The sequence below is a fragment of the Anser brachyrhynchus genome (assembly GCF_964034855.1).
Source record: "Anser brachyrhynchus genome assembly, chromosome: 2".
In the NCBI taxonomy this organism is placed as follows: domain Eukaryota; kingdom Metazoa; phylum Chordata; class Aves; order Anseriformes; family Anatidae; genus Anser; species Anser brachyrhynchus.
In genome coordinates this window covers 102,586,717-102,613,797 of record NC_137695.1, presented here as the reverse complement: position 1 = coordinate 102,613,797, position 27,081 = coordinate 102,586,717, and the positions used below count along the sequence as shown (strand labels likewise).

The following is a 27,081-nucleotide window of genomic DNA, read 5'->3' as shown; positions in this document are numbered from 1 at the left end:
GAGGCTGCAGCCCATGGAGAGCCCCCATAGGAGCAGGCCCCGGGCCGGAGCTGCAGCCCGTGGAGAGGAGCCCACGCAGGAGGAGAGGGTCTGGGGGAGCTGCCGCCCATGGGGGACCCATGCTGGAGCAGTTTGCTCCTGATGGATGGACCCTGTGGTACAGAGCCATGTGGGAGCAGTTTTTGAAGAGCTGCTGCCTGTGGGAAGCCCCCACAGGATCAGTTCGGGAAGGACGGCATCCCGTGGGAGGGACCCCACGTGGAGCAGGGGCAGAGAGTGACTGTGAAGGAAGAAATCTTGTCCACTGTGCCAATGGTGTTGACCTGACAACTAATGGTATAATATTTTACCCTTTTTCTCAAAGGTACTCAAATAACAAGAGCTGTAGAACAGTAGTTTCTACTGTGACTGATAACATTCAGAAATATAATACTGAAACTGAATTCATTTACTGAATAGTAACTGAAAAAAATGTGCTATTTTTCTATGGATTTCTAAGAATACAAGATCTGGAAGTCCTGGAAAACAGTTAATTTAATTTTTTTTTTTCATTTTTTTTTTAAACTTCTTTCTTTTACTTTTTTTTTTGTCTAAAAATTATTTGTCTTTGGAAAATATTGTAATGAAAACCAAAAAAAAATTATTTTCAGTTAAAACTATTCCATGTCACTTTTCCAACATGTAACCTAGTTCATGGCAGTGTAATATTTCCTGTGATTCAGATTTTTCTCATGTAATGCTGAATAACACATATACTCTGCTTAATGAGACCATACTGACCTATAATTGAGTACCATTCCAGAAAATAAGTATTTTTAAACTGATTTGTTATACATATATATATATTTGCTATATACTTCGTCAGCTTAACGAACTATAACAAAATATTTTTTATGCATACCAAGCATTTTTATTTCCATTCTCAGCATGAAAAGTTTTCAAAACTTGCAATTTATAACTACTTTATTTTGACATTTCATCTAACTAACTAATGAAATATCAAGATGTTATTTTAGAACTGTTTGTGACATGTTAGGCACATAGCAAAGTCACAGAAAAAAAAAAAAGCTATTTTCTAAAAATATTGTTCAACCAATAATGTTAGTTATGACTCACTTCACATACAAACATGTCTAATGTCTGTCACTGAAGTGTCTTTCATCATATTCAAGTGTCCTACTTGTCACTATTAAGTGTCATGTTGACAAATGGATCTGGTTGTGTTAGTTAATTCTTGTGTTAGTTAATTCTAACCAATCATATTTCCATATGATATATTTTCATATATCATGAAATCTTAAACCAAGTAAATTTAACCAAACTGGATTTCAGACCAAACTTACATTTCAGACTAAGAGTAAGCATGTCCTCACTCATGTGCTACTCTGAGGGTTACCCAAAGTATGAAAGATCCTACTGGAAGGACTGAATTATATCTACCCAGTGTATACCATTAAACTTAACCCAATAGTTAGGTTGTGGACATATTTCATCAGATTATTTTATATATAAAACCACTTGATTGCTCCTTGGGTTAAATCGGTTTTTCAATAGCTTTAGTCTCTGTTACAAAAATATGGAAAAATATCACTGCACATTAATAAAAATTTTTACTTACTAAAAATATAAATTAATGATAGAAATAACATTTCACCTGTAACATACGAGATGTTAAACAGTGCCTGTCAGTGACTTGGTTACACTTTTGAAACAGAAAAAAAAAACTCTGCATAATAGGATAAGGCTTTGATGTGTTAGGTCTTAACAATTAATTCAAAATTAGGTACAATGGTTCAAAAACATCATTTATAAAAGAAAAAAAGAACTTCTGATTTAGACTTAGTCATAAACAAATTATCAGCAATTTAGTGTTTTGTGTTTCAAGGAAATAAGATTAAGCCATCAAGAATCACTTGCAACCTTTTTAAGTAGCACTTAATAGCAATAACTATAGCACAAGAAATAGAAAATACATTTCTAGATGGTGAAAAAAAAAAAGTCTCGCGTACAATTAATGCCAGCTTGTTATGTTTCCCTTGAAATATGCTGACATTTTAGCCAATGATAATTCAAAGTCGTTGGCTTTATCTGAGCTCTGAGAATCAGGAAGGTTAAGGCACATTTATTCAAATTGCTCATGAGACAGGGAAATGCACAGTTAACCCCAGCTCAGCTGAGCGTCAGACTGTTAAAGACATTGATGTTAAATCCTAAGGAGAAAGCCACTTTTGATTTCCTTTCTCTTAATTTTATAATAATACAAGATCTATGTTCCATTAATTGCAGATTTAAGTGATCTCTTTGAATCTCTTTATCTGTATGCAACTGCATCAGCATGAACAGAATCACTGTGCAATAGAATATATAGCCATAAACATTTACTAGTGTTTTCTTCCTAAATTGACTAGTGGCAATATGGTTAGGTTTTGATCAAGTTAAAAGAAAGGCAAAGTTTATGAAAGGGGAGCATAGATTATCTTTTAGCAAGTGATAATTTGATTTAAATGCTTCACAGGGGAAAAATGGCTTGATTTCAGTTCCATTTTAGAGTTTTACAGTTAAGTGGGTGATATGTATCAGTTTCTAAGACCATATAAAAGCAGATGACTTGATAAAACAACCTATGTGATGACATTTGCTGCTTGTTCTCAGGCAATCAAGTGTTAAATATTCCTAAGCAAAAGAAAGAAGAGAATGAGGGAATTTAGAGACTGGAACTAAGACCAAGACTGAATCTAGACATGGATAATCTACTTGTACTTTCTGAGAAGTACAGATTAATGGCAAAAAGATGTTATCCCACTGTAACTTGAAGATACATCAGATCCTGTTTTTTGATACAGTTCTTCATACTGAAAATTAAATTTTAAAATAGAACCTGGAGAAATAAACAATGTGTAAGCAAAACAGTGTTGAGATTTGAGATGAGGTATTACAGAAAATGGACATGTAATACTGGTTGTAATGATATCCCTTGGAAATGCTTTTAAATTATCTTGAACATATTGTTAACCAATATGAAATAATGCAGGATACCAATCATTGTATTCTTCTACTACCTTTATTTGGAAAACAATGTTTTACAGGTAGCTTGATGCTGATTGCAAAGAAGCTCCTGAGTCAGACCTGTTTCCGAGCCATAATAGTTTCATTAGAAGCTTTTCTACTAAGCTTATCAAATCTTACCATTATGGGCATGAATACACAGGAATATACTCACAATTATTTTGGGAAATATAAATGCAAGCTTTTGACTCTCCATCACCGCACCCCTTCCCCCCAGTCTATGACTTTTAGAAACTTAATAGCCAAGTTACATTCACTTCTCCCTTTGAGACTAGTTTGTTTTCTTGAGAGTAAGAGTACATGCCTCCGTCCAACAACTTTCTCTTCTACAGGTACACAAAGCCATAGGGCACTGCAATGAGCTCAGTCTCAGACAGAACATTTTTGATAATGCCTTTACAAAAAATGCTGGTCATGCATCAGTTGTTTATCAAAACCAGGAAAAAAATCATCTATTATCAGTTTTCATTGCAGTTTTTTTTTTTTTTTTTTTTTTTTTTAAGTTTCATAGGGCTCAAATTACAGTTTTGGAATGAAAGTTATATGCAGCCTGATTTTAAACCATCTCTGCATTATATTGCTTTTCCAGTCTTGTGACATGTATTTTATTGGCAGTGGCACACAAACTGGAGAAATACATTAAGATAAAGAAATGTCCTTGTCTGTGATTAGAAAGAAAGTTGTATGTAATGTCCTGTTGTCAATAAATTGTCACATAACATTTTAATGGAAGAATTTCAAGGTAGCTAAGAAAATGGGGCTTCTGTGTATAGCCTATAATACAGAGTACAACAATATACATGCAATAATATCTGACAACTTTAGTTTAAGACATGCAAAGCAGAATGCTACTCTCTGAAGTTCATCTTTTTAAAAAGTGAAATACATGTACATGTATAGAGAACAGATTCAAATATTATTAGTTTACTTTGAATTTATTGCGTTATAACTAACATCAATGTAGAAATGTGCTTGGATTATTTGAAAATCAGTCTATTTGTTTTCAGCTTGATGGTTTGCTACATTAGATTCAAAAACTACAGCAGTGCCTGCATAAGCAGACAGAAGCAAAACAAAATCTGCAAATCCAATTTAAAATGTGTATAAATTACACAAACAGCTGGGTTTAGGTAGATTAAGTGAAGATTCACTATGCATTGATTAACTTTACAATAATACTTAGAATTATTTTTTATTATTATTATTACTTTTATTTTGCTATTTTGCACTGTTCTAATCTTAAATGCTGTTTTTAGGGTTAGATGTGGCAATTTTAAGACAAAGTACAAACAGTGGTGGCACTGAAAGGAAAAAAAAAAAGCTCACAGAGAAGGAATTTCATGAGGGACAAGTAATTGAGCTGTGCATATGCATGTTTTGCCTGTAGATGCTGTATCTGATTGTTATTGGTGAAAATAAAATATATTTGACACAGATGATACATAACTGGCATAAAAATAAAGTTCATGGCAATAAAAAGATTGACTGAAAGGAAGTTGACATGGAAAATAATAGCAGAAAAGTCTGATCCTTGAAAATATATCCCATTGTGATAACCCAGTTAATAATGTGTTTGCTGCTCAATTCCAGAGTACAACCTCAAAGTCTTAGGCTGAATGAGGAGTGATGATTCTTACAGAGCTCAATGAAAAAAAAATAAAATAATAAAATAATGAATTGAAATAAATAATAGGAAAACTATGCTACTGTATTGGAATGAAAATATTCTGTAATAATATTCTGATGAAGGAATATAATAGACCGGAAAAACAAACAAACAAACAAAAAAAACAACAAAAAAGTTTTCCTTCGGGAAACTTAGCTTAGCTTCATGGAAGAATAAACATTGGTCTATATAAAACTATTTCTCCTACAGGTTATAGCTAACCATAGGACTGGGTTGGCTCTCCTGCTTTGCCACAGAAGCACACCTAGTCACTATATTGAATTTATACTTCAGCAGACTTTCATTTTATAAATATGGTTTGGCCACATCTAATAGCATGATATAAACATTTCAAATTACTCCCAAATTTGGTGTTGCTTGTGTTATTGCATTCTGAATCAATTTAATTCTGTTGGATACAATGCGATGGTCAGCTGCCTTGTTCTTAAGTAACACTTTTTTTGGTGGATGATCTCTGTGAAATCCCACTGTTCACTTTGTAACGACAGATTATCCATGATAGCATGTTTTTGACAGAGATGGATATTCAGCACAGTAGATAATGAAACATGAGTGAAATAGCATTGTGTGATGGTGGTACAAACATACATATGACATGATAAAATTACCAGCTGCTCTTTTCTTTTGATCAGCATGCTTATGTACTTGGCCAGATTTAATAAAATCTAAATAGATCTGCTAAGGCTGAAACATTATGAATGCAATCTCCTTTGTTAAGGAGACAAATAGTAATGTGTTAAATCAAAAAGAGAACTCCATTATAAATATTGTTATTTGTCCCTAATTTACCAAACAGAGGGGCAGCTAGCTATGTGAGGTTTTTTGATATCAATTTTGCCAGCCATGCAGTAGAAATATAAGTAAGCCTGAAATGCAGTATTCTTGTTGCTTTTGTTGTGTAATGTTTTTTGGAATGGTTGAATGATTATGGATTTAATAAACCTAACAAGTGTTAATTCATATACTAAAATAGGCAGACGTCTTTGTGGGATCTGGGTGTACATCTGCCAGAATCTGCAAGTATCAGAAAAGCTCCAAAACACACAGGAGACCTCTATACCCATGTCAACAGATGGGATTGTGTTTGAAAATGCAGGGTTGCAATAAAAATTTGGGCTGCTGCTGAAATGGTTTGGTTCCATGAGCTTTTAATGACCAGCTGTTTTCCGTATCCATGGTTACCCTGACTGTAAAAACATGCTTTTCCAAACATTTTATTTATATATTACTGTATACTATTTCACCGTGCAGTGTGTAAATATGGAAAAATATTAAACAAAAGTGTGCAATAGTTCAAATATAGTGCAAAAGTAGTATTGTAACCAAAGCAAATACACATAGGTGAAATACCCTAGGTACATGTACTTGAAAAAGATTACTTATTTCTATATGGTTCTTTTCTTCTTTATGGTTCTTTTCTTCAACTGATTAATATGTATAAAGAATGCATGTATAAAGAAATCTGTCATTATATAATGTAATATAGTTGTATATAAAACAGTGTGATCTCAAAATACAAATTCACCAGTTCAAGAAAAGGAATAAATTTAAATTTTACATATTTAAATTTTACATATTTAAAGTATTTAAGTATAGAAAATAAAACCACAAATATTATAGACTTTTCATACTCTTGAGGTTTTTTTTTTCTAGAATGCTGATGCTTTAATACCCAAGAAACTTTTGTGTGTGTGTGTGACATGGTATTGAGTATCAATAGAATATCCAGAACCAGAAAATGACTATTACTGCCAATCCAAAGTTACATAGGATAGAATTGAAGTCACCATCTACAATAAACAAGTTCATGGAATTAATTAGAATATTAGGTAGGAGCTTGGATGTGCTCAATACCTTCCTTTTAGTTTCTGCCACTATTTTAAGATCGGTAGCACTTTGCAGTGTTACCTAGAACATACTTCAGCTTCCCAATAAAAATGTGAAGCAGCACATCTGTGAAAAATTTTTATTTCGACACCAAAAAGCTGACATCTTTTTATTGGGGGTGATACTGAAGAGCGCCTGAGCTCATAAAATCTATGTAAAACTAAAAAGTCTCCCTCAGAGCTGCTGTGACTTTTAGTTAAAGGCAGTTCTCGGTTACTCTCAAGCTGTGTGACTTTGAAAGATTCAGCTAAAGCATAGTGATGTCAAAAAGAAAAAATAAATGGGATTATATACGAGAAGTTTCTTAATATAATATTATTTCTGTTTCTCACGTATAATTATATATCTCTACTGGATAAAATGTATTCATTATTGAAAGCACCATTTTAAAGACCATTTTTACCTTAGATGATATGAATGCTACTGCTCCACGTTACCATTCTGCTGATTAGATTAGGATTTGGGAATTGCTGTTCTCTGCTATTGACTCACAGTCGATCTTGGATCAAGCAGATCATCTCTGGACCTATTCTCTCTCCCCCTGCCCCCACCCCTTTCTCTTTTCTCTTTATTTTAGTTTCTAGTCTTTTTATACGATTAAATACTCCTCATTATACACTCTGTAAGATCTAGAACAGCTGGTGTTTAAATTCAGCTCTAATTCCCATCATGAAAAATAAACACTTGATTTTGTTCAAGGTGTATATAACAGTATTTCATATGTATGGGATAGATCTCATGCCATTGCTGTATGTGAGCAATTTGGAGGTAACAGGCAAAAAGAGGAAAACCTTTAACAAAATTATAAAATATTTTGCTGTTTGTCTTTCTTTTTGATTTGTATACCCGAGTAACAGTGTAAGGATCTAAACAGCTTCTATATGTAATGATACATTTTAGGTATTTATGTTTGCATCCCATGTAATTTATCATTAGACAGAAGAGAAAGTGACATTCTTTTCTACTTTCTTAGGGTCTATCAACCATCATTCTCTGTCCTCAGTAATTACCCTTAGTCTTTACAGTTAGGCTCAATTAGCCCAATGTGTAAGATGAACTTTGGTTAGCTAGGAGACCCACAGGTCTCTATACAGAGTACATCTGTATGTATTCCTTTGATACTTTTCAAAGAAGGGGGAAAAAAAGGGTGATAGTGAAAATCAGTAGATGACTGAAAAAAAATCTAGATTTTTCATTGCCCAATATTTTATTATTTTATTTTATTTTATGTCTTTTATTTTATTTTATTTTATCTTATTTTATTTTATTTTATTTTTAATCTGAAGCTTTTGTTTTCTAAACATTCAGGAAATAAAAAGGCATTTTATTATTCTGTGTGTGCATCTCATAAATTAGTGTAATACTATATATTACTTTGTGTTTCCTTTTCTCTCCTTCTCACAGACACAGAACTTGATAAAAGCGTGAATTAGTTTGTTTCAGTGGAATTATGTTATACAAATGGTGAATTTGTTCCCTGTTCCAGTAATTTCCAACAAAACAAATGAAAATGCACTATGTAGATAGTCTAGCTTCTTCCTATTTCCTCCTGCTTATTGCAGCAGTGCTGTTTTGTTGATAACCAAATATTACTACCTGGTATTTCTTGAGAGGTCATAAATAAAATGAATTAAGTGTTTGCAATAATTTCACCACAATTATATAGCAATAGCAGTTATAACAGACACTTCAGAAAGTAATGTTTCAATGCCAGAACAGTAGTTGTTATTTTTAATATAATTTTCTGTTTTAAAGTTATATAGCAATTTACTAAGCTAGTTAACAGGTACTAATATTAATTTGGATAAAAGAAATGTATTCTCTGGAATTCGTTTGCTGGAAATATTTTTTACTTCTTCTTCAGAACTATAACATAAGTATCAGAAACACTGAAAAAAATATCATGAAAATGTATTGTATTGGAGAAATCTTCCTGTCTAGCAAAGGACAACAAAACTATACAGAGTTTTCCTTACTTTACAGTATTAATGCAGGCAGAGGCTCAACAGATATAACAGATGCATAACAAAATACTTTATTAATTTACCCAATTAGGAGTTGAACAGATTTTATCACTTCAGGGTAGAAATATTTCTGAAAGACTTAAAAATCACTGGGGTTGTTATAATTGCTGTTACATGAAGCATTTAAGATACATTTCCTGAGTCAATGCTGAAAAAATAAAGCGTGATAAGTTCTCAGATATTTAGCATGAAATTTCTCTCAGGACATTCTTACATGTTATTGTTGGTGGCTGTTCTAAATCTTCATTTCTTTTTTGTTACCTTGGGAATGAAAAGAGATATTGTACGGATTTTGTGCAAATCTTGCTATATTTCTAATCCTTGATGGTCATACTATTACAATGTAATAATTAGAATCTTATATATACAGTTTTCTGGGAAGTCAGAGATGCTACTTTTAGCAATAATCTTATGCTAATTTTATGTTAGTATTTTAGTTTCAACATCTTGATATTTGATATCACATAACTGCATTTAGAACAAAAAATAAAATATCTTTGTTGACTTACTTCAGTTTGAGTTGTCAGTGTTTCTAGTTGTAATTTAGCTGTAACTAAGAATTTCACATTTGCACCAAAATGTAAATTGAAATAGATAAATTAGTAATGCACTTGCAAAACAACATTCAAGAATATTACTATATGCTGATACCAAATTTTCCATGAATCTAGGGAGAACAGATGAACTAGACAATATCAGAGAATTATATAGGTGTTCAGTTTCTCTCTACGGAGAAATTTTCTGTGTTCTTCCATTGTTATAACTCCGCTCACTTGATTAAAATAAGTAAAGTAACCTGTTAAAGGTTTAGACTTATTTTTCAATGACATAAGGTAGACGGCTAATATATGTAATAGTAATGAAGCTATGGATTAGATGTATCAGTAATTCACAGTGCCTTATGGTCTTACTATCTTTCCAAAGTACTTTTATTCACAGGGAATGAAAATAACACTAGGTAATCTTATTTTTTTTTCTCTATTAAGTAAAGCCAAGTAAATCATAAATATGTTATTTGTATCCTTCAAGAATCTGCTTTGTGGTCCTGTTGTTCATATGACATGTCTCAGCAAGGTCAAGGAGTAGGCTGTGTATCCCTCCAGGCATTTTATCTCATTTTAGAAAGGATGCTGATTATAAATCATCCAGAAACACTTTTATTCCCATTTTCTCATTAGGGCACTGTTCTGCCAAGCCCATTTTTAATAGCCATTTATATATGTTTTTAAGTGTGTTCTAAAATATTTTTCTTCCTTGAGCTCAGGGTCAGAGACCATGAAATGCACCTGTGATCACTGCTGCTTCATCTGGGAGATAACTCTGAACTTCAGGATAATTTACTGTTAGCCTTTGGCGTACTCTTACTCTTTCGGTAGATTGATGCTTCTGTATCTTTACATATTTTAGTTTAGGCTTTTGAAATCCTGCCCATGCAACTATTTGAACTGTGTAAATTTTAATTTACATACAAAAATGGTTCAACTTCCCATGTTTCATATTCTTTTTATTTAACATTTCACATTACTTTTTTATTTCTTATGAAGTTAAAAGTTGTGATGTTGAGCCAAATTTCAGAAATAGTATTTTTCAGGACAGAAATTTGGACTTGTAAAATGAAACTGAAAGTATTAGAAGATAAAATCATGATTAGTTAAAGTTTCGTATTGATGGGTTTCTTAACCTGTATGACAAATTTCTGAAGTTTCCAGACTATTTGCAGTGGGGCAGGATAAGAAGGAACGTGTTCGTATGTTAGCCTGTATGTATGCTTTTATATAATAACTTTTAAATCATTTTATAGAAAATCTGAACTATTTTAGATAGAAGTTGCCAAAGTAACTCTTTCAATAGTTGATAGTGAAGTAATGCCAAATTTTGCTATGTAAACATGAAATTCTTCAGTGAAAAGAAAAACATTTTTAATTATATTTCTAGTTACTTCTGAGTATTTCATTCATCTGTGAGTATTCCCATTTTGCAAAATACTGTCTCCTTGTGTAACATTGATGTAGCATTTGAAACCAAGAAGAAAGTAGCTGTTACAAATATACAGCTTTACGTTTCAATAAGCATAATGACATATACTAGAGTAGTATTATGTATATTGGAATATTTGAAAGTTACAGTTTCCCGTCTCAAACTTCCTTGTACATTCTGAATCTTACTCTTAGGAATTTTTCCTGACAGAGGAATTTTTTAAAATTTATTGTCAGTTTTAGAACATGTTGGTTAGTGATCTAGAGCTGATGTCCACTTGGAATTAACCTTCTAGTGAAAAACAGGAACATACCACTATGTATTGTTGTTATTACACTGGATACACAAGGTAAGAACTCATAAAAAAGTCAGGTAACAAAGAATCAAAGTGGAGTAATTAGAAGCAAAAAAGTCTGAAAATGAAACGTGCCTGCTATAAGTTTCTCTGTCATTCAGTAGATTGTTATGAGTCTGTGGATGTTGATTAATATTTAATAGTTTACCTTTTAACGTTCTTTGGCTTTAAAACTAGTACAAAATGGAGTAGGTTTTAACTGAATATGTCTGATATTTATAGTATGAGGCTGTATTTGGCAGATGTGCAAACATTTAGATGAGGTCTGTGTGGGACTTCTGTTTAGTATTTGTTACAAAGCTCATTGCCAGCACACAAATATGTATGCCTAAGAAAGGCTTGGAAGCCCAAATAGCTGAAATCTCAGCAAGGAGGAAGCTTCTCTCTTTATCATAATGTTGTGGTTAGGGTAGGTTTTTGTTTGTTTTTTGTTTGTTTTTAATAAACTTGTTTTTCCAGCTTTATTACTAGAATTTGTTGGGAAGAGTGCACAATAAAATGACTCCATGGTCTACTGGCTAAGTTCTTTGTGTCACAAAAGAATTAAAATAAAAATCAGATTTAATCAAGCCTCGTGAATGAATAATCAAGTTGTGCATTAAATCTTAATTACTTTTTCTAAAATATAATACAATTATTTGAAATCGTTGCAGCGAGGCAGCACTTACATTAGTGCTACTCAGGGTAATAATAAAAACATTTCATGTTCACTAAAATGGTTAATTGTGTACTCTTTTTAATTCCTTTCATTTTTTCATTATCTTTTATATATTGGATTGTTTACATATATTTTTTAGCAGAACTACATAGAGAAAAAATGTTTCAGAACCTCATGGATTTGCACACTTTGATATGCTTCCTTGCACTGTGCAGCAACACAATAATCAAGATGTCTTCAGTAATTTTTAACCTTATATACACTGTTATGTAATTTGCAGTTATTTCATGTGTCTGATCCGACAAATGAATCTTCTTTGCAATTGATGAAAGAGCATTTGGTAGCTTTGGAAATGCAACATCTAATGAGTTATGAAGATTAATAGAAGTGTTCTCTCTTGGAACGAAAAAAATAAATAAATAATTACATAAGACTGTATCTTGGAGTTCCTTTTTTAGGTGGGGCTTTGATATATCATTATATTATTTATGAAATGACCTTTACAATTGATACTGTAATTTTTCTATAAGGTTCTGCTGTTTTTATGTTTATTTATTTATTTATTTATTTATTTATTTTGTCAAATGCCCTTATGGTAATGAACAGTTTGCAAAAAGAATAAGCCCATGGAAAGAAATACCGGAAAGATGTCTTGATTCAACCATGTTCTTCCCAGAAGTAATTCTAAGGCTAATTTTTTATTTTTATTTTTTTAAGTACCATTTGAAATAAATTTTGTGAAATTTAAGGAAGTTTGAAGGTTCATGTAAATAGTAGTATATAATAAAATAAAAGTAAAAATAAATAAAAATAGAAATAAAAATAAAAAGCAAGTAATAAAAATATTAAGCAATAAAGCAAACAAAGGTAATAATGTGGATCAATAAAGTGTAAGATTATTTTCATCAAAAATATGTATATTATTTTTTAATTGTAAATTGCAGGAAACATTTCATGGACATACTTATTTTTTGGAGGATAGCAGAGTTGAATCTAGCTGCTATAAAAGGTTGTGTTTGTTTGTTTGTTTGTTTTGGTTGGTTGGTTTTTTTTTTTTTTTTCCGCCCCCCCCCCCTTTTCGGGGGGGGGAGGGGGCAGGGGTGGGGAGGGAGGATGGATATTGGTTTGGTTTTATTTCATTTGATTTGTTCTTTTCTGGTGTGAAGAGTCCTCTCTCATGCTACTAAGCATGTCAATCTGGATATGACCTGCCTCAGACTTCAAGGATCTTACCAATAAATAGTAAGAGTAGTTATTAAGTATCTCAATGATGATCAAAAGTGGCATTTGTGATGTTGCATTGAATGACAGTGTTTTCATCAAAACATCTATCAAAAGAATAAACAAACACAGAGGCATAACCTGACTCTGCTGTCAAGCATGTATGTATTCTGATCCAGTCAAAGATTTTGTTTGCACCATGCCTACATGTACACAATTTTTTCCCATGTAATTGCTGAAATATTAATATCAGTGTTATATGACATATATGACTGTATAGGTATAGTTCCTGCTAACTCTTGTCTTGGATTTTAATTTATGCACTAAAGAATCAAACTATTGTGATAAAATCTATTGGTGTTTCTTTTACTTAGACTTTTACTTCACAGTTTAGAGTTCCATATGAGTTCAAATCCACTTAGAGAGTGGGACTTGAATCTAGATCTTCTACAACTTGAGCTCTAACCTCCAAAGTAATTCATCTGTATGTGATGTATGCAACAGCAGGTTTTCTAGGCCTCTTTAAAAGCAACATATATTTTCTAAACCCTTAAGTGTAGTGAATTGCCACGAAAGAATCATCTGCTTAAGGTAAGAGGTCTGAATCCATCAATGTTTTACGGTCTGCTTTTGTGAACTATAAATGACAAGGAAAAATCCTGTTTGTAATGGAATTCTTCAGAATTAAAATTTCCATTTGCAAGGATTTATTCTAATTTGTTCTGAAGACTTCATGGATTATCGCAGTTCCTTGTTTATTAGCCTTGCCCGATTAATAGTAATTTGTCAGCCTGGAGAAGAGGAGGCTCAGGGGCGACCTTATTGCTCTCTACAGGTACCTTAAAGGAGGCTGTAGCGAGGTGGGGGTTGGTCTGTTCTCCTACGTGCCTGGTGACAGGACGAGGGGGAATGGGCTAAAGTTGCGCCAGGGGAGGTTTAGGTTGGAAAGAACTTCTTTACCAAAAGGGTTGTTAGGCATTGGAATGGGCTGCCCAGGGAAGTGGCTGAGTCACCACTCAGTCCCTGGAGGTCTTTAAAAGACGTTTAGATGTTGAGCTTAGTGATATGCTTTAGTGGAGGACTTGTTAGTGGTAGGTCAGAGGTTGGACTAGGTGATCTTGGAGGTCTCTTCCAATCTAGATGTTTCTGTGATTCTGTATGCATTTGGTATTCTTAGTTATTTTTTATAGTGATAACCCATTTGATGTAAAAGGCTAATACTGAGTTATAATAGTGTCTTGAGTATATTTTAGGGTGCTTTTGCATTCCAATTAAAGTCCTTGGGATGAAAAAAATGTTTATACCTTGGAAAAAATTGTTATTTCTTTGCATTGTGCATTTAATATACTATTGCATTTAAAACATTATTTTTTTTTTTTTTTTTTTTTTTTTGCTGGTGCTGGTGGTGGTGGTGTTTTTTGTTTGGTTTTGTTTTGTTTATTTCCCCTCTCTGATAGCTGTTTTTGCTTTAGAATTATTACATGTATTTGTATTGCCTTTTTTTTTTTTTTTTTTAATCCCTTGTAAGGTATTAAATACTGTGTTCCTAATTGCCAAGACTCAGCTCTAGTTCATGCTGTCCTAGCTTTCCAACCTCAATTTTTGTAGATCATTAGTTTTATGTAGATCTGCTCATTGCATATAGAGCCAATGTTGCTTTACCTTTTATGGCATGACAATTTGAACATAATATATCTAAACTGCTGCAAATTCCTACTGTTTCTACTTCTGTGTTTAAGATGTTCAGTATTTGTTCTGAACAATGCAGCTTGAATATCCATGTTTTCTGCTTTTGTTTTTGCTAGGAAACAGTGTTTCTAAGAAATGGATTTTAGTTTAATTGCTCAAATACATCAGTTTGATAGTTCACTGATAAATTATTTTTACCCTTTGTGTCTATTTTATGAAGATAAATATCTATAAGTACTTTGAGAGTCTTGCCTATTCCAATACACTGTTTTATAAATCTAGAAATTTTTAATGCATTTCTCTTTGTTAGAACTTCTATATTTTTCTGTTGTTACCTAAAATAGCCTTGATTATTGATATTTTCTTTTTTTCTGAAGACCCTAATTCATCACTTCCTCTAAATTCTAGCGTCTTTTTTAATTCAATTAATTGATTCCAAAACACTTCTAAGTATGATATGCAACCTGGAACCAAATCAGAAAGTCTGTTTAGTATATAGGTTCAACAGTAGGCACTAGTACACTGATAATACAAATTTATTTCTTCTCAGCCTTTTCTCTTGTCTTTGTTCTAGCATTTATGTATGTTCTGAAATATGGAAATATATTTTTCACATGGAGTTCTGAAATAGTATGTGGAGCAATTCTAGCCTTATACATTAAACATTTAAATTTCAGAGGATTAAAAAAGTTACAGTAGTATATCGAAAATAGACATTTCCACTTTTGAAGTTTGCTTTTGTTGCACAACAATTAAGGCTCAAATTCTCAAGCTTGTATAAAACTAAAAATAATGGACTACTTAGGTTTAAGAACTTATAAGTAGGATGAGATTCACATTCTTATTCACTATGTTGTAGAATTGGAAGTGGCCCCTTGAAGATGCAAAACACCATATATACAGCTTTTTTAAATTAACTTGCCTTTTAGAAACAAAAAATATTGACTGAAAATAAATTCAAAACTGATGAATTTTCAAAAAACATTTCAAATTATTCCAAAGATAAATTACCTTACTGACTTGAAAAAAAAAATCTATTTGTCAGCTTTTAATCAGTATTGTATCTTATTGCACTTAAATTATTTCTACAGTATTTCACATACTGTTCACACACAGGTTTTTATAGTTTATGGCTGCATCAGTCTCTCATTTGATAAACTGAAAAGATTTTTGTTCCAATTCCTTCCTAATATGTTCAAAAGTTAAAATTCTATTTCTTTCATTTCATTTTAATTTTATATGTCCAAAGATTGCATTAGTCCTTTAATTCACAATATTCATTTGGGAATTCAGGTAAAATGACCATCCCACAGTTATATTCTGAGTATTTTGTAGACTTATAACTTTCAAAACACCATCCATCCATTTTGGAGACATTTTTATTTAAAATCTCAGTAGGAACTTTATGCACTTCAGTAAGAAACAGATTCAGATCTATCAATTATATAAATCCTGTTAAAGAGCATAGCATAGTGAAATGTCATACCTTTCAGAGGTATGTTAAGTTACAGTAAAAGAATGATGACAGGATTTGTAATTACAGGTCATAAAAGTCAAGGACAGAAGTAAACACTTAACATCTTGGGTTATGTATCCTGAAGAGAAAAGTTGGAAGCCACCTTAAGTAAATAAATAAATTAATTAAAAATGTTCCTTTAATTTCACTGTAACACAAAGTAGTCTTTCTAAATTAGACAAGCACAGAAGTCAATATGTCCTTTTCTGACATATCTATTGACTGTAAGTTTTATAGATTCATATATATATATTATGTATATGTATAATATATACATTCCCTAACTAGCATGTTATGTGTGCAGCTATGTGATTCATATTTTTTCAATCCTGCTATGGCTAGTAATGTCATAAATCCTGAGCGTACCACTTAAACTCAGTTAGAAAAAAAAAAAAAAAAAAGGTGACTTCATATACTGATGGATTAAATGGTCTTTATTTATTAATCTTCATTATAAAATGGTAAAATTTTCTTCCTCCTATTAATCATCAAGAGAAACAATGGGCACTGAACCTATATGAGGTTAATGAGCTAGAAAACAATTTATATATTATTATTGAACGAATATTTTATCTATAGTTTTAGCTGACAAAAGTAAGGTAAAATAAATGGAGAGGAAAAAAAAAATACAATTGTATTTTAACTAAATATTGTGTGTAAAATATCTGCTAGCCTTTCTGGTTTATTTTTCACAAAAAAAATGTGATCTGATATGTTAATCCATATGTTATTAATTTAATTTTCCACTCTTTCTTTCTTGGCATGTATTCATATCTCAGTTCTCTTTTCTGTGATTCTGTTGTTCTGTGACGATATCACTATAGTATCATCATATATTTGGGAGGTCTTTTCTGTGGTATGTATTGTCATGTGACTTTCATACCATATGGCATCTTTGGCTGTCTGCATATCAAGGGGAGGAAATTTTTTTTTGTAGCTTCTATCCTACCAATTCAGTTTATACTTCGTTTTATCTTAATGCTATAAAAATTTACATATAATAATTAGTATTGTTTAGTTTGATTAGAACATGCATCTGCTCCTGAAAATGAAGATGCTTCAGGTTTCTTTTACTGTTTACTCTCATTATAATGACAATCCATTACCAGTAATTAGATTATTGTTTACTTCAAGACCTTAAACTGAGCAGTAGTCATCTGCCTTCAGCAGCATCTGTATGCACCTACCATCTGTTCTTCCCAAGTGGTCATGAAGGATCATTTGTAAAAATTTCTTCCTTTCACTTTGTGAATGGTGCCTAAGATTTCATAATATTGGCTGTAAGCAAATTAGCAACTTTCTTGTGTTTAGACACAGCTTAATATCCTTTGTAAATAATATTTTTATGTATCGGGAAGGATTAGCTTTCAAGTAATTCTTTAACCTTTTAGAATAATTTCCATAAGAAATGTGTGATACAGAAGTTACATGGCAATAAACTGAAAATTTCTGTAAGCTTGGAATTAATTTTACTATCAGTAAAATTTAGAAATATAGGTTGTATGGATGCAACCTGTTGCCTAGGCATGCAAGATTACATTTAAATTATTGATACATTAGGTAGGTCCATTTTTTCTATCAATAAAGTAAAGAAATAAAATGGCATGGATAATGGCAGTTTAACATGTACATCTCATTTATATTATTATTAAAAAAAAAATAAAAATATATGCTGAGAGAATCTGGTTACAGTGTAATAATCCTGGGACATGACCAAAAGTCAACTTTCACACTTGCATATTAGAGAAGAATGACCCATTTAAAATTCTTTGATTGTATCTGTTTTAATGGTATTGAAATCTTTTTGTATCCCTTGGCATTACTGCAAAATATGTAAGGTAGAAGAATATTGTGTAAGTTCTGTATTTTGTAGTCTGAATTTTCTCCCATTACTATTAACTATTTAGTAATGAACTTAGGGATGGAAGACTCTATAAACACATTTTTATGGCAAACCTGTTTGGTAAATATAAACACTTTCCATATCCAAACAAACAGGAAACATCTTGCATTTTATATCTTAGTTTGCTTCCTATAGCAAAATGTTCCTGTTTTTTGTTTGTACCATTTTTGTTTGTGAGCAAGTGGATATGGATGTTGAAAATGTAGAATTTCTTGCTGAAACTGTAGAATACACAAACTAATGAGAAAAAAAATAAAAACAATCAGAAAAGGCAAAAGAGAAGAATATTATTAAACTGATGGTATTTAAACTCTAAAACTTCTTTCCCAAAAACAAAGCAAGGACAGGCATGTGATAGAATTATTATCTCTGTTTTGTGTTTTAGCTTATTCCTTTTCTTCCTCCAGACTCTGAATACAACAGAATATAAGAAATATAGAGAGGAAAGAGTTGTGTACTGTTGTGTACAACAGAATGTATATTTTATTATTTGGTAATGTTTTCTAGCTTCATATAAGCATAATATAGATAATAATTATTATTAGTTAATATGCAGTTCTTAATCTAACTGCAAGGTTAATGATAAAACAAGAGATGAGCAAATGAATATGGCTCCAGTGTCCATTCTGTTCATTCTTAATGTATTGTTGCAGGGCTTTTTTGCCTTTCTTACTTTTTAAACACATAAAATAGAAGAAAACTTAAGCATAAAGAACTGTGTAAGCATAAGTGATAAGAAAGGAAAACACTCCGCAATATTTTCATTAAAATTTAAATTTACATTATTAAAGTGCTGATCCTTCCTAATTAGACAATTTTCATCAGGGTAGCTAAAGATTGATCTAGTACACATTGTAAGCTTTGTTTCTGGAAACTAGAAAGATGAAAAATGTTCACTTAATTCTTGAACGGAATTGATAATTTGAATGAGTTACTTTGGCTTTATAAAGCTGAAGCCACATGCTCACATTAGCATTCAATGAGCATGCTTTATTTATGAGTAAAAATGTTTTTTTCTGTTAAGGATTCTGAATATACTACAAAGCGTATATTGGAAAAATAATGGTTGTCCATTTTTAGCATAAATAAAGGAAAAATATGAGAAAATAAAAGGCATCTAATGATCTTTTATGAGGACAAATCAATTTTAAAATTATTTTCAGGATGAAAAGCTAATATTTTGCTGATAAGACAATTTTCTGCTTAATAATTATCTTTTAAGGAAAAGTCATATTTTATTAAAATGACTAATTAACTCACTGAACTACTAAGCTAATAGTGAAGGAAATACACTAATTGAATATTGATAGTATGAGTTTTTAATAAGAGAACAAATTTAAATAGCAATGTGTGCTTCCCATATTCCTTAGCAGCAATTTAAATGCAAATGTACAATACAAAAAGGAACCTCCATCTACGCATGGAAGGAATGTAGGCATTCTGGAATTCTGGAATATATGCACATGTTAGGAGAAGGTTTTTTTTTTTTTTTTTTTGATCCAGAAACCAGGCTAAGAAAAGAGACAAACTAATGTGGAAATATCGGTTATTAAAATAGAGGTTAAAATCCTGTTTTTTTGAAGTCAATGAGTTCAGCAGGGGCAGATTTCAAACAGTGTTAACTTTCTTGAAGTGAGAATTCAAAAGCAGTAATTTCTAAAAATGTTATTTCCTTAGTCTTAGGCTTTGCAACTATTGCAAAACCCACTAGTCCCCTTGGAGCAAAACATATTAAAGATTTTTGTGCAACACAAACCTTTTTTCTAGGAATGTAATGCATGGACATAGTATTGAACAGAGCTCTCATTGAAATGGCATTTGTTTGACATAAGGTTTGGAAGACTTTCTGTACTATGAACATGCATGTACATCATGCACGTACACCCTGCATGTACATCATGCAAGGGTCCTATACACAGAATATACAGTAACAGCATGAAACTGGGGCTGATGGAAATTTTTGCTGAGAAAGAGAATCTGGGATAAAATAAAGGTAAAATTTGGATTTTCATGTCTTTTTTTTTTTTTCTTTTTTTTAGTAGTAGTTTAGGAACTAGTTCAGCTTGTGTGTAGGCCTATATGTATGATTTTTGTAGTCAAAGAGGTATTCACACCAAAAAGGAAAGTCAAAATTAGATGGTGCTTTGAGGCATGTGTGAATAATAAATTGGAACTGTTCTGTACATTGTTTCCAGAAAGCAATATTGATATTCAGAATAGTCCTTATCTTCTGTAGAGAAAGACCTAATATCCAATTTTCACATACAGCTAGATATTTCACACTGCTATCATATTCATAGCTCGGTAACCATACTTTCCTTTGACATTTCTAATTTATAACATAGGCAGTCATCTAAATAATTCAGATTGATTGTTTTCACTTGCAAAGTAGAGAAACCTGAAAGACTATGAAAGGAAAACCTAGTCTTTTTCTAGTACCATCTAACTATGCTTCCAGAAGGGGGAATGGAAAAGCAGATATCAAACTGACATCTGGACATATTAAACAGATTCAGTGCTATATTGCATATCAATACTAGATTTAATTCCCTAGCGTTAGTTGTGTCACTGCATACTGTTACTAACAAATAGTTTCCTAAGATGAAAATCTAGTAAGGAAGCACTAGCATCAGAAGATGAGCACAATACAAAGAAATATTGGCTACACCACTCTTCAGCTGGTATTGTGGGTTACTACTATTATGATTAGGTTCCAATTTATTTTTTTTCTAATACTGTACTGAAATCACTGTCTTTCTCACAATTTGTCTGTCTCTCTAGTTGAAAGGAAACCTTTTTCTTTTGTGTCCTATTTTATTTCCCTTGCTCTTACTACTTTCTAATTATAATAGCCACCAAAACTGTGAAAACTGGTTTCTCTATGTGAATTAAAGCAAGGACTGAGCAAGGGACTTTCAATCTTAATTTATAATAGCAGTTATAATAACCAGTTTCTTCACAATGGTGCAATTTATTATATCTCATAGCTAAAAGTGCTGAGAAATTGTTCATGTTAAAATTTGTATAAAAATGAAGCTTGGAAGTGCAGAAAAGAAGAAAAGCAAGAAATTGACTTTCCCACTGAACTGTAATCCAAGGTTAGATGTAGTTTATCAATTAATTACCAGCATGGCTTTTAGAGATATGGGAATGTGGTGACTGAGAACAAACAGGAAATACATACTGTGTTAGCCTCTAAAATTTATTCAGTGAATGATTAAGTTGTGTTGTCCGTTTCAGATTTGCTCTTTTCTTACAGCAGGTCATCTTCAATTGTCCTTTATTTTAGCCATTGAGAAATGGCTGAAGAGACTGAAGAGATTTATTTGAGATGTAAATAAACACAAACTGCACAGTCCAAGTGCTTTCAAGTAATCTGAATGGTCAGATGTCTGTCATTTTTTCTTCTCTTTCTTTTGATTAATTTATAGGCAAGAGCCAATTCATCTTCTGAGTTTTTGGTTTCAGAGTTTCTGATTTGACAAGTGAATTGAATGTTTTCTGTCTTGTCATCAGTACAAAATTAGGTGATGAAGGAAAGCATACTTGAATAGTTTTAAGACATTGATAATTACTACTATCAAAATGGCCTCAATATTCTGTCTGACCTGTGTTGCAAATGCCATTAATTTTTAAAATGTGCAGTTCATAGAATAATAGAATCATTTGGGCTGAAAAGGACCCTTAAAATCATCAAATCCAGCCATCTACCTAACTACCAAGTCCCCCACTCAGCCTTGTCTGTAAGTGCAACATCCACACATCTCTTCAGGTATGTGGTCTACAGCACTCCCCTGGGCAACCTTTTCCAAAGCCTAACCACCCTTTTTTTCTGTGAAGAAATTCTTCCTGACATCTAATCTAAACCTCTCCTGGCACAATATGAGGCTGTTACCTTGTGTCCTATCACCTGAGAAAAGAGACCAACACCCTTCTCTCTGAAACCTCCTTTCCTAGTTATAGGGAGTGATGAGGTCTCCCCTCAGCTTCCTCTTCTCCAAACTAAACAACCTCAGTTCCCTCCGCCACTCCTCATATGTCTTGTTTTCTACTCCCTTCACCAGCTTCATTGTTCTTCTTTGAACATGTACCAGCAACTCACTGTCTTTCTTGTAGTGAGGGGCCCAAAACTAAAGACAGTATTCGAAGTGCAATCTCACCAGTGCCAAGTACAGAGAGACAATCATTTCCTTAGTCCTGCTGGCCACATTATTTCTGATGCAGACCAGGATGGCATTGGCCTTCTTGATCACATGGTTGTGCCACCTGATGGCTCATGTTAAAATGGCTGTTGACCAGCATCCCCAGGTCCTTTTCTGCAAGGCAAATTTTCAGCCATTCCTCCCCAGACCTATATCGCTGCATGGGTTTGTTATGACTCAAGTGTAGCACCTGGCATTTTGCCTTATTGAATGCCATACAAATGGACATGGCCCTTCAATCTAGCCTATCTAGATCCCTCTGCAGACCCTTCCTACCTTCAAGCAAATCAGCACTCCTGCCCATCTTAGTTCTCAGAACAGAGACTGGAGGTTCTTAGTGACAGACCTTGTTATCATTTTATAATAACATCCTTCAATACATGTTTATGCAACAATAGTCATACATTCTGAAATTTGATTTGATTTGAGATTAAAATGTATTTCGAGTAGGAACTATGTATAACATACATTAACCTTGTCATACTTTTCATTCTGTTTCAAAACCTAAGATTTTTCTTAAACACTCACAGCATTAACAGGGAAGATAATCTTCATCTCTGTTTTAGGGATTTTGTTTATTTGTATGTTTTGTTTTACATTAGAGATATCTGGAATTCTCACCAGAATGTATCAATGATTTCTTTAGTAGCAGTGAGAAATTCTCATTTGTAATATGTAGGCAACAGTTTGGACACATTGAGAAAATCCATGGGAATATTTCCAAAAGGTCTATTTTCAGGTGTGAAAAGTCACATTTTTAGCTCTCTTGAACTGTGATATTGTGTTGGCTTACTAAAGACTCTCATATAATGGGCAGTAGGTAGTCTTGTGTGGCTTGAAAAATCAGTTATTCTTGAGTTTTCAGTCAGCATTGATGTTAATCCTCATGATTTTCTACTATATAACCTCTAGAGTGATATGCTTTTAAATACTGGAAGTCACAGTCAAACTCTAAGCACTGCAAAATATGTACATATATATATATGTATGCATACATAAAGTTACTTTACTTTTTTTTTTAATTAAAACTTTAATGGTTGGAAATGTAGTGCTCATGCAGTTCTTTAAAATTATTATAAACTGCAAATGCTTGAAGTAAACAATGATTAAAATGTATGACTCAAAACTATGGTTGCTGTGTTGGATTTTTTGTAATTTGCAAATATCAGCTACATAAAATTATGTGCTGCATGTTGCAAAGCACCATATAATTACTGTCAGGAGTGACACGACTCAGCCTGCAGAATGAGAAAGCTGGGCTTTGGGTTGTTGTTTCTTCTTTATTCTACTATAATAGATGTGTTTATACATTAAACTGCCAGGCAGTCTGATTAAATTATTATTGTTGAGATTGCCTTCTTCAGAGCTTAATGTTTTTGTAATAGCTGGGGTGCTGGTGTTGTTTTGTGTCAGTATTGTTAGTTTTTTTCTAGCACCAAGAACAACAACAAAATCCTAAGTCTTTCCATTTCTGATGTTGCTGAAATACACTTGCCTCACATCATGGAAATAGAATTCTGGATTTGTTGTATTTTTTTATCTTTAAAAACATAACAATATACTACAGGCTGCTTGACTTACCTCTACCATTGCCTTACCCTATTGACATCTTATGCATCCAAAAAAGTTTCTAATTGCTTTGCCAATTTTTTAATCTTATGTGAATCCTAAAATGACTTGAGTTAACAGCGATAGGTTCTTGGCAAAAGGATTAAATCCCAAGGTAAACTGTTTTAAGAAAAGACACTGAAAAAAGTCAGGTTTCATTTGAGGTTATGTAGAAATATTAGAAAAATCTGTGAAAAAGCTCTTCATATTCATTCAAAAATATTTTGAATGAAACTCATTATAACACATGAAAAAATGGTATGGGGCACCTAAAAGGCTGAAAAATAATTGCAACCACAATACCAAAGACAGACATATTGCAATTAAGTAACTTATGAACTTAGTTACAGAATAAGATATTTAAAGAGGTTAGGTTGGATTTTACTGTGTCCTTTGTATATGTAGTGGTTTTCAAATGTACTTATGGAGGCTATAATAGTCAACAAATATGAGGTTCCCATAACACCTTGGCTATGTCTCCTGGAATATTAATAAGCCCTTTTGGAAGATACAAAATATCTGAGGAAGAAAGAAATAGAAATAAGAGGTTGTTTATGGTTTTTTTGTTGTTGTTTTGTTTTGTTTTGATAGGTCAAATTTTGTTTGGAGTCATCATCTTAATACTTAGTGGCTACAGCCACTAAGTCTTTTTCCATATAAACAACAAATGAACAATATTCAAAATAGATTGATTTATCTAAACTGTCTGTTTTTCTTGTAAAGCATAGCTATGTATAAATACAGTATTTATACTGTATTTATACAAAACAGAATATTAAAATTAGAATATTAAATTATTTTCCTTAAAATAATGTTACAAAGTCATTCTCTTTAGGCAGTCAAGATCATTAGGCAGTCACAGTGTTGCTTGAAGTGTGTATTTCTTTCTGACTCAGCAACTGATTTAAGAGAACAGTCAGTTTTCTGAAATATGAGAGCAAAGGGGCGTTGATATTTTATAATGATACAAAAACCTAGGTGATGCTGCCCATGTTAGGTTGTGAAATAGCTGTCAAAATGTATTCTGTGAAACCTTAAAAAAAATCACCAGGTGTTTTCTAAAACTAATATATCTCATGTATCCTTATATAAATAACATTCAGTGGTGAATAAAATATCTGCTGAACATATGAGGAATTGATGACAATAAAATGTATGACCATAGGGCGTAGAAAATTACAAAACAAACATTAATCGATAACACTACCATCCCTAACCTTCTTTGATGTAAACCAAGTGGACAGGTTAGAGCAGGAATCTAACTTTGATAGACCTTTTGTTACAATATTTTTGTCTCAGTTTACTGCTAAGGGATTTTCTTTGAACAGACTTGCCTAGCCAGCATAAAAGTATACTCTGCTATTAAGCCTCAATTTTGCATCTCATATGCTATGGAAAGAAAATGTACCAGAATATACTTTAGACACTTTCCTAAACTCTATTTGGGTTTCTGCCTTTTTTTTTTTTTTTTTTGGTAGCATATATGCTTATATATTTGATTGTTTTTTTTTTGTTGTTTGTTTGTTTGTTTGTTTTTTGTTAATAGAAAGGGAGTAACAAAGTCTTATCAGAATTTGTATTTTCTCCATGGTATTTGAAAGAGAGACATTCCTTAGTTAAGGACCAAGCTAGTGCAGTTTATTAGTTAGAAATTACAAGTCATGTTTCAGTTATATAGGAAAACAAGTAAAATTTATAGGAATAATATAGGAAAACAAGTACAAATTTGGCAGAGCAGTTTAAGATTATAAATTATAAAATTGAACAATGGAAGTTTGAGGAAAACTTTTGATTTCAAATCCATTAGATGAAGATTTAGTTTGACTCTGTGGACATGCGTAAGAAAGCTAGGTAAGCAAAAAAAAAAAACAACAACCTTGACAAATAATGTGGGTTTTTTTGTATTTTTTTTTGGGGGGGGGGGGGGGGGGGGGACATTAGACCAGAGTGGGGAGCAGGAGTTGTTTTTAAATTACCTATTAGAAATGTAGGATTTGGAATTAATGTTACGAATCAGATAATAAATTTAGAGATTAAAAAAAAAAAAAAAAGATGGAAAAATATATTAAAGTGATATCTTCCTTTTTGAATATATTAAAGTAATATCGTCCTTTTTGAATGAAAACATTTAAACTGGCAATTGTTTTTTTATTATTATTTTTATTATTTGTTTGTTTGTTTTTTAATGTTACCAGAGGGTATATCTCTTTGTGGGATTAATAATTTCCAAGAATATTGATGTGATTTCTACTGGAATTAAAATAGTAATACTACTAATATATATATATATATATATTTTCTGTATAATAGCACTAACAAAATTCTTGAGGTTTACTTGTAAGAGATACTGCATGTAGAAGAAGGGTTCTTTCTAAGCAAATAGCATTTTCTAGGCTCATATATTTGATTTCTTGGAGAAATTATGCTAAGTCAAAACTTTTAGAAGCTTGTCACTTAAGACAATTAAATAAAAAGGGAAAATAATCCAAATAATACCTAGTAGTTATGTGTATCTTATCTGTTTAGATCTTGCCCCTTATAATTCTGCATAAAAACTGGAAATATCTCAGAGGTTAATGAACGGCAAAATATTTTGGCAGGAATGTATCAATATGACAAGTGCTGCTTATTTTTACTGTAGAGAATTAACGTACCATTTTTATTTCTTGCCTGCAGTATTTTATGCTTATCACTGTGGACTACTCCTGATTATCCTAGACTGTCTAACTGAAATGAGATATTTACTCACTCATTGGCTCAGAACCCCCAGCAGTGTTTTGCTTCTGTGAAACTGGCATTAATATTGCCCATTGGCTTTGATAATTAAATTGTACACCTGTTCAAAAATAAGCACCAGATTGTTAATGATTCTTGGCCATCAAACTTTCAGTAGTTTTCCAACAATATTTCTCTTCAAATTATCAGAACATTTTTGTATTCCTCTAATAGTTACATGAACTATTCCAAGTCTTCTATGGCAAGGTTTTCTAAGGTAAAACCTAGAGTATCTGTATTCTAAATCAATAATGCTGTAGATGAAGTGGGTAACCTATTGAAAAGAGGTCATATTAAGGTTTTCTTTAATTAATCATCTCCTAAGTAATCTTAATAAGACATAATTCATTTCAGTTATTTCTACAAGTATATAACAGGTCTGTGTATAAGTAAATCACAGGAAGTTAAAGAATTCTAGTGAACTGATATCTGGCATATATTCTCTAAGAATAATAAATTGTTTTATTTTTTAATTGCTTGTTCCTGGATAGCTATGATGAAAATACTAGAAAC

The 27,081-nt window shown here is 32.1% G+C and overlaps 1 protein-coding gene across 10 annotated transcripts in view; it reads left to right on the top strand.

Moving 5' to 3' along the window:
• The window catches only part of CCDC102B (coiled-coil domain containing 102B), a 164,207-nt gene that overhangs the window by 107,851 nt on the left and 29,275 nt on the right, over positions 1 to 27,081 (top strand). For 5 of the 10 annotated variants that reach the window (XM_080578654.1, XM_080578644.1, XM_080578652.1 and 2 more), the window contains one exon: positions 5,727 to 8,330. The exons of 4 other annotated variants lie outside the window; for them this stretch is intronic. In XM_080578654.1, the coding sequence (XP_080434780.1) occupies positions 5,727 to 5,879 (153 nt within the window). In that variant the 3' untranslated portion in view covers positions 5,880 to 8,330. Of the gene's footprint in view, positions 1 to 5,726; positions 8,331 to 9,928; positions 24,378 to 27,081 lie in introns of those variants that run through there. One more of the 10 variants, XM_080578645.1, reaches the window with a different exon arrangement.